The sequence below is a fragment of the Sciurus carolinensis genome, unplaced genomic scaffold (genome assembly GCF_902686445.1).
Source record: "Sciurus carolinensis unplaced genomic scaffold, mSciCar1.2, whole genome shotgun sequence".
Lineage (NCBI taxonomy): Eukaryota > Metazoa > Chordata > Mammalia > Rodentia > Sciuridae > Sciurus > Sciurus carolinensis.
In genome coordinates, this window is record NW_025920156.1 from 663223 (window position 1) to 677531 (window position 14309).

General features: G+C 51.3%; 1 protein-coding gene across 1 annotated transcript; it reads right to left on the reverse strand.

Annotated features, from left to right (window-relative positions):
• Nucleotides 1-12813: 12813 nt before the first annotated feature.
• On the reverse strand, nt 12814-13804 carry LOC124974614 (max-interacting protein 1-like). Its single transcript, XM_047537756.1, has one exon. It carries the CDS (start codon nt 13769-13771, stop codon nt 13193-13195), a length of 579 nt encoding a protein of 192 aa, XP_047393712.1. The 5' UTR covers nt 13772-13804; the 3' UTR covers nt 12814-13192.
• Nucleotides 13805-14309: the final 505 nt, after the last annotated feature.

Sequence of the window (14309 nt, forward strand, 5' to 3'; positions counted from 1 at the left end):
GACAGGGGTTCTCTGACTGTGCGGAGAGTGCATTCCACGCGTGTTGGAAGCTTTTAAAAACCCAGATGGTGCCAGCCAGGCCCGGATCGATTACATTAGCATCTCTGGGGAAGGAGCCTGAGACCAGAGTTGTCTTAAATTCCTGCAGATGATTTCAATGTGCAGCCAAGTTGGAGAACCAGCAAGCCGCTGCTGAGACTGGTGGACCTCACAGTGTGATCCCAAGACTGGTACTTGGGGCCTTGCAGAAGGGCATATTCCTGGGCTCCCCCAGACCCATGGACTGAGACCCTCCTGGGGCTGGCCCAGTACTCTGTGGCAGCAAGATCTTCAAGACAATGTGAAGTTCCCACAAATTTGGGACCCCTGAACTGGACCTTCCTAAATATGATGGTTTGGGTCTGGAATGTCCCCCCAGATCTCACGTGAGGGAAGCATGGTACCCAGTGCAGCAAGGTTCAGATCACGAAGACCCCGACCTCGTCAGTGAAGTGATCCAAGGACAGCTGGATAGACGGGGAGGCAGGAACTCGCTAGAGGAAGTAGGTCACCGGGGGTGTGCCTTGCATGTACAGGTTTGTCTTCTCTCCACCCCCCTCCTGGCTGCCATGAGCTGACAGCCTCCCTCCTCCACAACCTCCCCCATGACATTCCACCTCACCTCAGGCCCAGAGCAATGGCTTCGGCCAACTGTGGACTGAACCTCTGAAACTGTGAGCCCATGTAAATCTTCCTTCCTCTAAGTTGCTCTCGTCAGGTATTTTCGTCACAGCTACAAAAAGCTGAAGGACACAGAAGGAAGGGAATCTGTGTTCATTCCCTCAGCCAATTGTGCCACCAGGGTCCCTCAGCCCCCTGCTGCTCCTGGGCTTAGGACACAGAGTGCCCTACCCCAAGCCAAGTGCTGTGCCTGGCACAGGGACCCTGGTCTCTTCCTCTTCATCTCCTGGTTAGGAGAGGAATGGCTTTCTCTGCCAGGAGATCCCAACAGATGCACTACCTTACCACAGGCCCATAGTTATGAAGCTAATAAATCATGGATTGGAACCTTCCAGCTATAAGCCCAAATAAACCTTTTTTCTGAATTATCTCAGGCATTTTGTTATAGTCATTGGAAGTTGAGTAACACATTTCCCATTCCACAGATTCTAAAGGTGAGTAGGACAGGCAAGAAGGGAAAAGGGGACAGAGAAGACCATGTTTCTTGGATGCCCACCCCATGACAAGGGGCAGCACAGGTCTCTCCAGCATGGCCAGATCCAGGAACCAGTCAATTTCCTTTCCATTGTAGAAGCAGAAAAAATTATCAAGCAAGACTAGGGACCTGGACCTCAACCCTGGTGGCCTGGCCTTGAGTGAGTTATGTTATCTTATTTCTTCATGCCTCAGTGTCCTGGCATATAAAATGAGGATAAAGACAGTAGCTCCCATTGGACTGCTGCAAGAATTAAATGAGAACTGGAGAGATACTTGGAATGGTGTCTGGCACGTAAGCATTATTTGTTGTATGAGTCACAAACATCCTTTTGAAAAAGTGACTTAGAAAAAAACCCACTTTAGACCCAGAGTCCTCTTCACACTAGGAACCACCATTATTCAGTGATTACTGCTGGGGTCTCTTTCATGGGAGAAATCACTTGGGCATTCATATGTTGAATTGGCCTAAAGTGAGGTAGGCATGTCCCCACCTCATGACAGCAGCGAGCAGGGAGCTTTGCTAGGAAGCATGGCTGCATTATTAAGAAACACCCTCCTCAGAAGGACCTGGAAGTTCCTTAGACCCCATGCTTCTGCCTCTGTGTGTGTCCTTCTTCTTTATGCCTTGCCCCAAAATTTCTTCCAATACTGGGAGGTGAGGTGTTTTAGCAAGAGCCAGCAGAGAGCAACACATTCTCCCTTCTTAACATTTCAGAATGGGGAGCACTAAGAACTGCCATGGAACCACAGCCACCCTGCTCTGGGAAAAAAATAAAAATGGCTCCCCTGTACCCTCCTCTCCACTTCCTGTCTCCACAGAAAGTGGCCGCTGCCCAGGTCCTGGGCATGGTAACCAAGATGCTGTACCCCAAGACATTCACTCCAGCACTCCTAGGCGTGAGCCTCCCATCCTATCTCACACCCACAGACTGGTGGCCACCATTGAGAATCAGCACCCAGAAGATGATGGGGAACTTGTCACAATGATCACAGGTGATGGCAGAATGGAAACCAAGCCAGAGTTGTGCTAGGGTTCAACTGTCAAGATACAGCAAGGAGCTTTCAGCTTCCCAGCACATTTTGGCAAGGGTGACCTCAGATCCATCGGTTGCCTCTCACAGTGAGCAAAGGCCTCTGTCTTCACAGGGGTGTGGCTGGCTCTCATCCCTTTCCTCTTCCTGAAATTGGGCTGGGTGGGGTTAGCACCAGGGTGAGCCCCAGGAAAACTGGCAGCCCGTGGTGTCTACTGCCTGCAAGGTTTTGGGGTTCTCGCTTGCAGCTCAGAGTCACACAGTTAGTTGTCTCCCACAGGCCTCTGTGGAGATGGAGCTGTTTTGTCGATGTTGAGAGTTTATTCTGGGAATGCAGTGTCAGATCAGATGTGGCTGTGTCTGACAGAGCTCACAGCTGGAACATGGGACGGGGCAGGCAGACACACAGTCAGATGTGGCTGTGTGAAGCATGACTCATGGGTGGAGATGCATAAAAACATGGGGCAGTGACTTTGAATACAGCCTAGAAAGTTTCGTGAGCAAAGAACTAGATGGATGGAGGGAGGCGTGCCCAGCGACTCTCTTGGAAGAGGCAAGCATCCCTTGGATGGTTATTGACTCTGGTGCCCAGCCCGGGTGTCCCTGAGTCTTAGGGATAGTTCCAGAGATCCGCAGGGAGGACAGGAAGCACCAGGGAATTCATCTGCCCCAACCCAATGCAGCTCCTCCCTAAGGACCCTTAAGAAATGGAGTATGGATACCCGGCCCCCTCCCTCCTCTGTGGAACAGATGAGGGATATCTCCACAGAGTTGCCTAGAAGGTGTCTGCAGGATAAGGCCCCATCACCCACGGCGACCACTGGCTCTATATCCTGCCCCCAACTCTCTGGCCTGCCTCTCCCACTCCTCTCTTGGGGCTTCCTGGGATCCTCCCCCAGAATACATCTTGCCCTTGAGTCCCTGTGTCCAAATCTGCTCCTGAGAGAACTGGAACCAGGACACTAGGGCAGAGGGAGAACCGTAGGGGGAGTTTAGGGGCTTCTACTCCTGGGGTTGGAGGGAGTCTCAGAAGGGGACCAAGAGTTCCATGCTACTTACACTCCCATGTCTTGGAGGGGACGACGGGACAAGATGACCAGTTCTGATGTGTGACATTGAGGAGACATAGACACGACATTTCCCTGGTCAGCTGGAAGCCACCTGCAGGTGGCGTACCTGGGTACAGGGTCTGGACCACAGAAGGTGCAGCCCAAGCTCAGCCACGCTCCAGCAGAAGGAGGTGTGAGGTGGAGCGTGTCCCCAGAGAGAAGAAGATCATGGAGAAGGTCTCACCGACCAGCCGGGCTTCCCTGAGAGGCCGCTCTGCTGCATCCCGCAGGACCCAGACCCTTCAGATCCCTGATCTTAGGTCACCACAGGTGACCCTGTGGCCACTCTTAAGTGCACGTGCAGCACAGACCAGCCAGAGGTGTCTGGGTGCTGGATACAACCAGCCTTGCCAGGAAGGGTGAGGCCAGGGAGCCCCTGCCCCTGACGTGCCCTGAGAGCGCTCCTCTCCTCGGCTCCGCCTCACCAACCCTCTGAGGCCAACTCTGCAGTTGGAAGCCCTTTGTTCCAGTGGATTATGTGAATGGTTCATGTCCTCCCCGCTGTCCCAGGGGAGAGGCAACTTCCAGGGCCAAGAGGACCTAGCTTCAAGGCATCCATCTGGCATGTTTTCAGAAGAGAATCAAGGCCTGGAGGTGGAGGTGACCTGCTCAGGAAACAGGATGACTGGATCTTGTCACATCTGTGCCCTGGGTCCACCACCTGGTCCTGCCTCCAGGGGTCTGTGGACAGAACCACCAGGCTTTCATGTTGTCCAGAGAGAGAAGAGAGCCAAGGGGCAGAGGAAAGGAGGGAGGAGATGGGCAAAAGACAGCCCAGGAGCGGTGGGAGAATGCGAGGCTCTGTTCCCACTCGGTTCCAGCTGGTCAGAGCTCTGCACGTGCAGCAGGCATGCCAGGACCTCAGCGCCCCGACATTTTTACTTCTCTGATGGAAACCAGAGTCTTCTGTGCTTTTATGGTATTTTTGATTTTTTTCTGTGCTGGGGATGAGCCCAGGGCCTCAGGCATGCTAGGCAGGTGCTCTGCACTGAGCCCAGCCCCAGCTCTGAGTCTTGCTTCCTTAAAACAGAATATTGACAGGCCGGGCGCAGCAGCACACAAGGTTTGGGAGGCCGAGGCAGGAGGATGGTGAGGTCAAAGCCAGCCCCAGCAACAGTGAGACCCTGAGCCACTCAGAGAGACCCTGTGTCTACATGAAATGCAAAATAGGGCTGGGGAGGTGGCTCCGTGGTCGAGTGCCCCTGAGTTCAATCCCTGTACAATAATACAATAAAATGAAGACGGCCTTTGCGGCAAGGCTAATGACGCCTGTGCAGCTCTTGCTACGCACGGCCTGATCCAGGTTTTCTACAGTCTTGGCTCACAGGATGTTCAATGGGGCCTGTGAGCGGTTGCTACTGCCTCACAGGTGGGGACCCTGGTACAACAGTGGGGTGAAGTCCCAGGGGGTGCAGGGCTGGGCTGTGCATCAGGATTGGGTTTGTGACCTGGCTGCACCGTGTCTGTCCTCTCACCAGTGACCAGGTGTCAGGGATGGGACCACTGGCAGCTTGTTGGGAGGGTGTTAGTGAAAGGGCCCACTGGGTCCCAAGTCAGCTGGCATGTGTGAGGGGACCCTTTCCTGCCTGGCCTGGCAGCTCTGTCCCCTTCCCTCCTGTGCCGGCCCTCACCACCCGCAACCTGGCTGTCCCTGTCACAGAGCCACCCCAACAGGAGTTCCAGCCCTGAAGGCCACACCCGGGGCTGCCCAGTCGGGGCCCAGCACCCCATTACCACTCCGCTGCCTTCCAGCGGAAATTATAAGCACTTTGTGTCAACTCCATCTGTCCCCACTGCCACCGTGGGAAAACGATTGAGGTCAGGGGAGGCAGACAGACTACCCATCATGCCCGCCATGGCCATTCCTCATGCAGTGATGTGCAATCTCCTGCCGAGGGTCACCTCTGGGGAAGTGATTCCTTCAAGCCCAGAACAAGTGCCAAACAGCTTTGCAGAATAATCATTTGGAACACATTGAAAATAGCCGCCTCCGTGATAAATGGTTAACCACAGCGGCCCGGCCTCCAGCAGCAACAGGGGTGGACCGTGAGCAGCCACCTGCTTGGCAGAGGGTGGGCCCAGGAGGCAGGGAGGAGGGGGCCCTAGACCAAGGACGGGCAGCCTGGCTGGAAGGGGACAGGGCAGCCTGCATCCTTGTCACCCTGACACCCACAGAACCTGTGACTGAGACTAAAGAGAGGTGTCTGTGCTCCTCCTTGACTTCCGGCTCACCAACAATCCCAGACTCCACAGGACAAGGGTGTGTGTGTGTCTGTGTGTGTGTGTTTGCACACGCATGTGCCAGGGAGTCACAGAGGACAGGAGGAAGGAGGGAGAGAGACAGAACATATGGAAATAAGAGGGGTGGGGAGGGACAGAAATATGAGTGAGAAACGGAAAGAAGAGTGGAGCCGTGAGCAGGTGATCTGAAGCCAAGAGCAAGGGAAAGGAATCAGGGGAGAAACAGAGGCAGGCCAGCTGGGAGGGATGGGGATGGGGAGGGACGGGGATGGGGAGGGACAGAGGGACAGGGGAGGGCAGCGGCGCAGAGACGGAGAGGGCCCAACCTGCCTCCACGCGGCTGGGTCTTATTCCCAGCGGGAAGGGAAAAGTGCTCTTTGTGGCCAAAAGCCTTGAGTGACACCAGTGTCCCCCCATGCCTGTGACCACCCGCACCCAGATGCCGCAGCACCTGGGCACAGGCGGGCACCAGCAAGCACACCCACTGGCGTGTCCACCACAGGTGTCACACTCACAGCACAGGAGCACAGGTCCCAGGCACGCTCCCATCATCACACACACACACACGTGTGCACGCCTTGTGGGGGGCACACTCGTGTGCACACAGGTACACTTACAGGGGCCCAAGGCCACCCCTCCCCCAGCCCTGGACACAATCCAGTCCCAGAACAGAGAGAGCCATCTGCAGCCTAAGCCAAAGGAAACAGAACAGAGTCAGACTGCAGCCGGGCACAGGGAGGTGGGGAGGCTGGGGAGGCGGGGAGGCCAGGAAGGAGGAGGCCACCCTGCCAGCGGACCCAGGAGGACTGCAGTCCAACGGGAAGGGAAAGAACCCCAGGTGCACTCGAAACTGCATCCTGAGCCTCCCGCCCTTCAGCCCAGCATCCAGGTCTGCTCTGAATCTGGCCAGGCTACCTGGAGAGCTGGCCAGACTCTGGCTCCAAGACCCAAGGAAGCTCAGGGAAGAGCGGCCAGGTGCTGGGTGAGAGCGGGACAGCATGTCCCTCTGCTGGGCCCAACCTGCCCTCTGAATCTGGTGGCAGTTTCCAGGCCACCATTGACTTGCTCTCACCAGCTGCCCCTGCTAGCTGCCAGTAATTTGCCAAAATTAACAGATTTATGGCAGCGCCTTGGTTTGGATCAACTTTTTGTATGTACTTTGCAAGAGAAATACATTCTCCCCTCCAACTTACTGTCTACCCATTAATAGTCTCTGCGTTTGCTGCTGCTTAATGACAGTTCAAATTTCCTCTGTTCATAGAGAATGTTTCTGTTGTGACTAAGGGTGCCAGGGGGCTCGCAAGCACAAACACACCAAATCCATAAAAAGGGCAATTAATTCTTTAAAAAATTTCAGGAGAGTGGGAGAGAATGGATCTCTGTTTACAGAAAAGCAAGAAAGAAAACAGGTATTTTTAAGAAATGTCCTTACAAGACAACAGTGTCTTCTAAATACTCTTGAGAAAATACCACAACCCAAATGTCCTTGGAGGAGGCTGTCTTGTGGACATTTGGTCAGTTGACAACCCACTCAACTGTGTTTCGGTCACCAAAGACAGGCCCAGGTGTGCTCGCTGGACAGGTCCCTGGAGAAGGCCACTGGGTGTGAGGAAGGTGGACATCCTGGCCTGACTTAAATCCTAGTTCAACTCAGACTCCTACAATCTCTGAGCCTCAGGTTACCCAACCCGAGGGTGGCTGTTAGGATCTAAAAGGGGAAAGTGGGTCAAGGGTTTAGTCTGCTGCTGGTGGGTAGCCGGTGTCCACAAACCTCCTCCTTCCGTATTCATTTCTGTGTTTGCCAAACACCTGCCCCAGGCCCAGCCATGGGGCTGGGTTCTGAAGACATGGAAGAAAAGCAAATTAGCCAGGCGCGGTGGCGCATGCCTGTCATCCCAGCAGCTCTGGAGGCTGAGGTAGGAGGATCGGGACTTCAAAGACAGCCTTAGCAATGGCAAGGCCCTAAGCAACGAAGTGAGACCCTGTCTCTAAATAAAATATGAAGCAGGACTTGGGATGTGGCTCAGCAGGTGAGCACCCCTGAGTTCAATCCCTGGTACTCAAAAATAAAAAAGAAAGACAAATTAGTCCCTGCCCATGTACAGCTGACATCCAACGTGGGAGAAGGAGACTGAGCAGGTGGAATTGCCACAGGTCCCACAATTACTCTAAATGCTTGAGGGGAAATGAAACAAGAGGAAGGGGAGGGAGATTGTCATGGGGGCTGTGTTGGGTGGTGGCCTCAGGGTCAGGGAGAGGCCCATTCAGGATGGAAACTGGACAGAACCTGAAGGGAGGGAGGGATGAGCCTGGTAGAGATCTTTCTGTACCCCAGATGCTTTTCTTAAATGGGTTTAAGAGGTCTGGCCCTGCCCTCCAGGGACAGGGAGGTGCTGGGTGGTAGGGAAGCCCACCAGGCCTCGGGGAGAGTGTCAGGTTGGGAAGGGGGTGGGAACCACGGGGAGGATGGAGTCCTGGATGGGGTCATGTGGCAGCCCAGTGGGACATGGGATGGTCACCCAGGGCTGTAACTGAGTGGGGAGGGGCAGACAGTGTGTGCACATGTGTGTGCGTGTATGTGTGTGTGCATGTGTGTGTGTGTGCATGTGCCCCCTCCCACTGACTCTTCTACAGGCTCCAAATGCAGCCCCCAGTCTCCACATCCTTCCTGGGCTCCTCCCTGTGCCTCCCAGGCCTGTGGCCCTGCCTCAAACCCTTCCAACCCATCCACGGCTTTCCTAGGGATCCTGTCCTGGTCCAAGGGTGGATGCCCAGTTCTGGCCTACCATTCCTGCCCTGTCCCCTGCACAACACAGGGGTCATGGTGTGTGTGTGTAGCCCAGTGACTCAACCTCCCTCCACCTCAACTTTCCGATCTGTAAAATGGGAATCGGAAAATGTAAAGGCTGGGTTGGTGATTTTGGGGGTTTGACCACCTACTGTGGACCAAGCAGCATGCTGGGTCCCCGGGAACCAGACACAGAGGGGAGCCAGCCCCACCCCCTCTGGGTGTTTGCCAAATGGGGAGATGACTCAGTCGCAGGGAAGTCAGCCCATCAGCCAAGTGAGATGGAGCACCAGGACATACACGGGGTGCAGGAGGCTGAGCAGGAGAGAACTGGGAGGGCGGTTGGGGGGGGTCTGCAACAGGGAGATGAAGTCTGGGAGGAGGCAGGCCTGGGGGCCAGGGCTCAGGAGGGGCCTCCAGCAGAGCCCAGTGGAGCAGAGACCTCAGGAGGACCCTGGGGACGCGGCAGTTGCCAAGGGCAGGTCAGAGGTCACCGTGCTGGGGCAGCCGCCAGAGGGTTGTATGCAGAGAGGTGACCCGGACGGGCTCCATTTGCACTTTTTCAAGCTCAGCCTGGCACTGGGTGGAGAAGAGTCACCATGGGGTCACACGGGAGGAAAGGGCACAGGCAGAGCATCAGAGTCAGCTCTGGGGCCAGCTGGCCTGGGTGGGAGGACGGGCGCCTCCCCTTCAGGTGGTGGGACCTGGGGCAGGTCACCTGGGTTGCCCTGACCATGGGGTCCTCAGTCCCAGCATCTCAGTGGCAGAGTGGCAGCCAGATCCTCGTGGAGTTGCCATGATGCTTAAACCTGTTCAAGTGAACGAGCAGACGGGGTCGGGACGGACCCCTCACGGGTGCTCGGTCCACCCTGCTGTCTCCATTGGCGTCAGCCTCACCATTCAGGTCAGAGACGGCAGCATGTGTTGGGGTGGGTGACGGGGAGCAGAGGCACCCTTGGAGCATCCTGGGGACTTGAGCCAGATGCTCGTCTGCCTTGGGTTGCTCAGGATTGGCGTGCAGGTTTTTGTTCTTGTCCAGGGAAGGAAAAGCACAGAGATTTCTCAGTGACACTGTACCCACCCCAAATCATGGAGCCGTGTGCCCAACTGCCAGGCTCTGCCCATTCTTGGGCTGCTTTTGTGCAGGGGAGAGAGAACAGCCTGGAGTCCCTCGCCTGGGGGCCTCCCCTTGACAGCAGGGTCTGCAGGATTCTGGGCTGTGGGGGGCTGTCCTGGGCCAGCCCTGGACTCTGACACTAGGAGCAGACACCATGGCCACAGTCCCGGCCCCTTCTCTCCAGGGTGTGGACCCCTCCTCTACTGGGAACAGGTTAGCCCTACCTGGCCCAGCATGTTCTGTTAAGGATGGGCTGAGGATGTTCTAGAAGGTTCTAGAGGAAGATCTTCATGCTGTACCTTACTTAGTAGTAAAAAGGCTCCTGGAGACCTTACTGTGGCCTTGAGAGACAAAAGGTTGAGAACCAACAAGCAAACCAGCCAGAGAGGAGGAAAAGCGGGGACTCCTGCTCAGAGGTGCCAGGAGGCCGGGGCCGGGAGCACCTGGCGGCAGGATGCGGAGAGTCCCTCGCCCCCAGGTGCAGCCCAGGTGGCCTCCCTTGCTCTGTACAATGAGACCCTCTGTGACAAGTTTGAGTTGGAAGCAAGGGGCTTTTCTGGGGAGCTCCAGCATCCCCTCCCCAGACAGGCCTGGCATCCTGGTGGTGGGGAGGCTGGAGATACGGCCAAGTCCAGGCAGAACAGTGGCCTGGGTTGGAGCCTGGGATGGAAAGAGGCTACACATGGAGATGTGAATTTCACAAGTTGTTCCACTGCTTTTACATTCTTTAGTCTTAGATCTAATTCAGGCTTTTAAATGTGTTTTGTTGTCATGACTTCTTAATCTGCTCTAATATTGTTTCTTATTCTTGATTTGCCTTTCATGATTTTGTTACTTTTGAGGATAACTAGTCAATTATTTTGAGAATGTCCCTAATTTTAGTCTGATCAAAAGTTGGCACTCTAACTGACTCTGGAAAGCAAGAAAGAGTCAGATCTGCATCTTTATGTTTTATAGCAGAACAGCATCTCAGGAAGAGGGAAGAGCAAGCTCAGAAGCCCAAAGATGGAGAGGAGGCATAAAAAAGGAACAGAATGCAAAGGCGAGTTGGTATTCCAGGGGGGTAGTGGGCAAAGGGAAGAGTGATTGTGGAGAGGGTGAGTGTGATGGAGGTGCAGATCTTACTCTGGGTACAACCTGAAGCTAGTGGAGGCTCTACATGGAGTGGGAAATGACCTGATTGACAAGGAATGCTACTGCCATGAATGCCTCTCTCAGGTCTTCCCATGGCCAAGGGAAGCAGATGGTTCATTAAGGCTTCAATAGTATATTCTAGCTCCTTGTTGACTGTTGTTTGAATGGCATGCTTCATGTTCTTCCAAAAGCTGAGCCAGAGATCCAGATTCCCCAAACAAGAGTGAGGAAATTGTGAGAATAAAAGGAAGAAGGAAGTCATACCAATTTAAAGAGTACTACTGAGGTCACCACTATGGGCAATGGAGACTTGATTTAGGCACTTAAATTAAGAACTTAATAAACATATTTAGAATTAAGCGTACCCACAGAATTGGCAATGGAGATAGAGTAAAATCAAAAGACAGGAGTGAGAACAAAATAGAATGACTACCAGAATGTTATACGGAAAGGAAACCCTAAATGTGAGCAGCTGGTGAGTAAGAATTCTGTTTTCTGAGACAGATGTTGGCAGGTTCCAACTTCCAGGGATTATGTCACTGAATGTCAAAGTGATGAAAAGTAACAGCTACCATAGCTTTTGTTTGTTGAGCCTCCTGCTGAAAGAAACATCTCCAATGGGATGTTTTCCAGACATCTTAAACTTAACTTTTCCAAAAACAAATTCTTAATTTCCACCAGGCAGTTCAAATACCTTTCCTTCAGTCTTCCCCATCTCAGCTAATAGAATCATTTCTCCTCGACTCTCCCTCTCTCATGCCCATCAGTAAATCCTATCATCTCCTCCTTCAAATGATAGCTAATGTCAAATCAGTTCCCACCAAAGCTCTCAGCTCTCCTTTCAAAGAAACCATCATCATTAGCCTATATTTTGCAATAGTTTTCTGCTATTGCAATCAGAATAAATCATATACGCACAAATATCATTCTCCTGGATGTGTTCTCTGACTTTTACATTTTTTTTTGCACTGCTAAATATGGTTGTCTTTATTTTCTTTTTCCTTGCCCAACCCTATCTAAACATAAAATAAAACTACAGGACTGAAATTAACAACCCATTACAATCAGCAATAAGTTATGAAAATCATAAAGCATTGTTTTAACATAATTAAGGGTAGTTAACTTATTTAAAGTATACAAAGTCCAAACAGCTGGGGGTAAGGTCTCCAGGAAGGCTTCCCAAGGTAAGAGAGGACCAAAGGAAAACCTTGGAGTTTTAAAGACAAAGGGAACACATGACATCAAAATGCAAGCTAGAAATTTCACTTTGAAGAAAATAACATTTCTGAAAACATTTATAAGAACAACAATAGCACCTGCACAGTGGGATTGTGAAGAAGACTGCTTATAGAAAATGGAAGCAAATCTTTACATTAAAATGAGACAAGTGCTGAACTTAACTATGTTAACTATGATAGTTTGTCTTCTATGGATATCAGATGGTTAAAAGCTGGTAAAAGGTAAAGATTCTAAAAGAAAACAAAAACAGCATTGACCTTTTTTCTACCTAGCCCAGACCTCATTCATTTTGTGCACAATGAAGAGTGAGGTGTGAGGTGTTTTATCATTATCAAATGCTGCATCAAAATAGATGATTTTCCCATGTGTTTTTCCACTATAAAAGACATCTATGTTTACTTATGGACAAGCTTTAAAAATATGTCATTTTGGATTTCAACACATATAAACAGTTATCAAAATCTCAAATAAAAATGCTGCTGTGGCTCTGACCTTGGCCTGCTAATCTGAGTGCACAACTCTTCTGACCCATTCAGACACAGGCACATGGAGCTTTTTCCTTCTGGCTCCCCAATCCATACTCATAGGCCTTGTGTGATAGAGGCTGTCATGCATGGACTGCCCCCATGCAGCCCCGAGGCCATGGGATGGTGAGATGGTGGCTGGGTGCCCTAGAACTAACAGTGCAGGATAAGGTAAGCTTGTTTAGCATGGAATCCAACAGAAAACTGAGCTGCATGATTATCCCTTTCAAAAGGCTTCATGGGAGTCTCTCCTTTTGTAGAGCATGAAATGAGTTTGGGTTTGTTTCGTTTTTGTTTTAAAGAATTGATCATCCACAGGCTTCATGATAAGCTGTCCCAGGCTGAGTTTTAATAGCTCCTTAGCTATCCAAGATTAATGCCTGATTATCTTTTCTTTACTATAGTTTTGATTTTGTTTCTAGGGCCATAAAGCTCAGGAAGGGTTCATAATCCCCATCTTTCAATGTGTCTACTCAATGTATGAGCAAACTAGAAGAAGAAGATGGAATCTCCAGTGTCCTCTTTGAAATCAACTAAATCAAATCAAGATAATTTCACACAAGTTTTCCGTTGTCATTAGAAATTGTGATTTTTTTTCCAATATGAATATTCTGAGTATATTTGTTCTGCTGGGGAGGCTCTACCCCACTTTTTGCTAAGTATTTGCTTAAATACAGATCTTATGACACTTTTGTTCAAGTATAGTTTTGTTTAGCTTTAAAGAGGAGACTGCATCATGAACCCAATTTAAGAGATTGTACTGAATTGGCCCAGTGAATATTTTGCCCTGCACTGTTATGTCATGCTGGGTTCTAGGAAGTGAACGAAGGTTTGACACTGGCACTGGAGTAACCCTCATCACTCCCAATACTCTGCAGGCTGCTGTGGTCATCAATGTCACTGATGTTAGTGGTACTTACATTGTCCACTTCTCCATGGGAGAACTCACTGCTTTCAACATCCACTTCAATCTCCTCTCGCTCTGAATCAGAACGATCTGAAGAAATAGTTGATCCAATGCTGTCCATTCGTATTCTTTCCATCTCTTGAGGACCCTGCAGCTGTACCAGTTGCTGCTTTAAAAATCTCTGTTCTCCTTCCAAGTTCTCAAGCTGGTGCTGGCTTTTCCTTTCAGCTTCTTCAAGTTTCTTGATGTGTGCTTTGGCTTTATTGAGAAAACCAAGTGTTGTGTGCCTGGTGCGGTCTGGTCCTAGTGGAATCAGAACTTTTAAGCATTCTAAACACAGGCGCAGATGAGCTCGTCGGTTCTTTTCCAGCTCATTGTGTGTAGATCTGTTGGCAGTGCTGGTGGTGCTGCTCCCGCTGCTGTGTTTCTGTGCCCGGTTCAACCTCCGTGGGGGCTTTGAATGCTGTAGCTGGGGGTTCGGCATGGAAGGGAATGGTGAGGCATAGCCATGTTCACACTCTCGGGTCACCTTGCCAGCTGCCCCCCCACCCCCGGCTCCGCACCGCCCCCTGACTTTTACTTTTATGATAGCATCAAAGGTCATGCATAGCTTTATTCTCCAATAAAGGCACAAACTCTATTTATAGCATCCTTTGGAACCTCCTTCAACTTATTCCTAGATTTGTTACTGACTTTTTGGTTTCCATTCAACTCTGCATTTCACCTCCTAATTCTAAATTTACTAATGCTTCTTGGATGTGTTGACTGAGCCTAGTTTCCCTGAGTAGAACTCTGCCATTTGGTTATACTAAGTTTAGTTCAGGTTGATCCTCCTGGGCCAACATTTGTTAAGCCCATAGGGTAGGTAACTCCACCTTTTCTCCTGTTCTCTGCCTGCAAGTCATAATCAGCCCACAATAGGAAACATCCAAGCACAATGTAATTCCATAGGGATAAAAGCTCGTACACAGGAATGATTACCAGGTAAAGGGATTTCCTGAGACAAAATGGGATTAAAGAAC

What these genes read in the sequence shown, in the direction of transcription:
- LOC124974614 (XM_047537756.1), bottom strand. Translation starts at nt 13,771, where the DNA reads ATGCCGAACCCCCAGCTACAGCATTCAAAGCCCCCACGGAGGTTGAAC.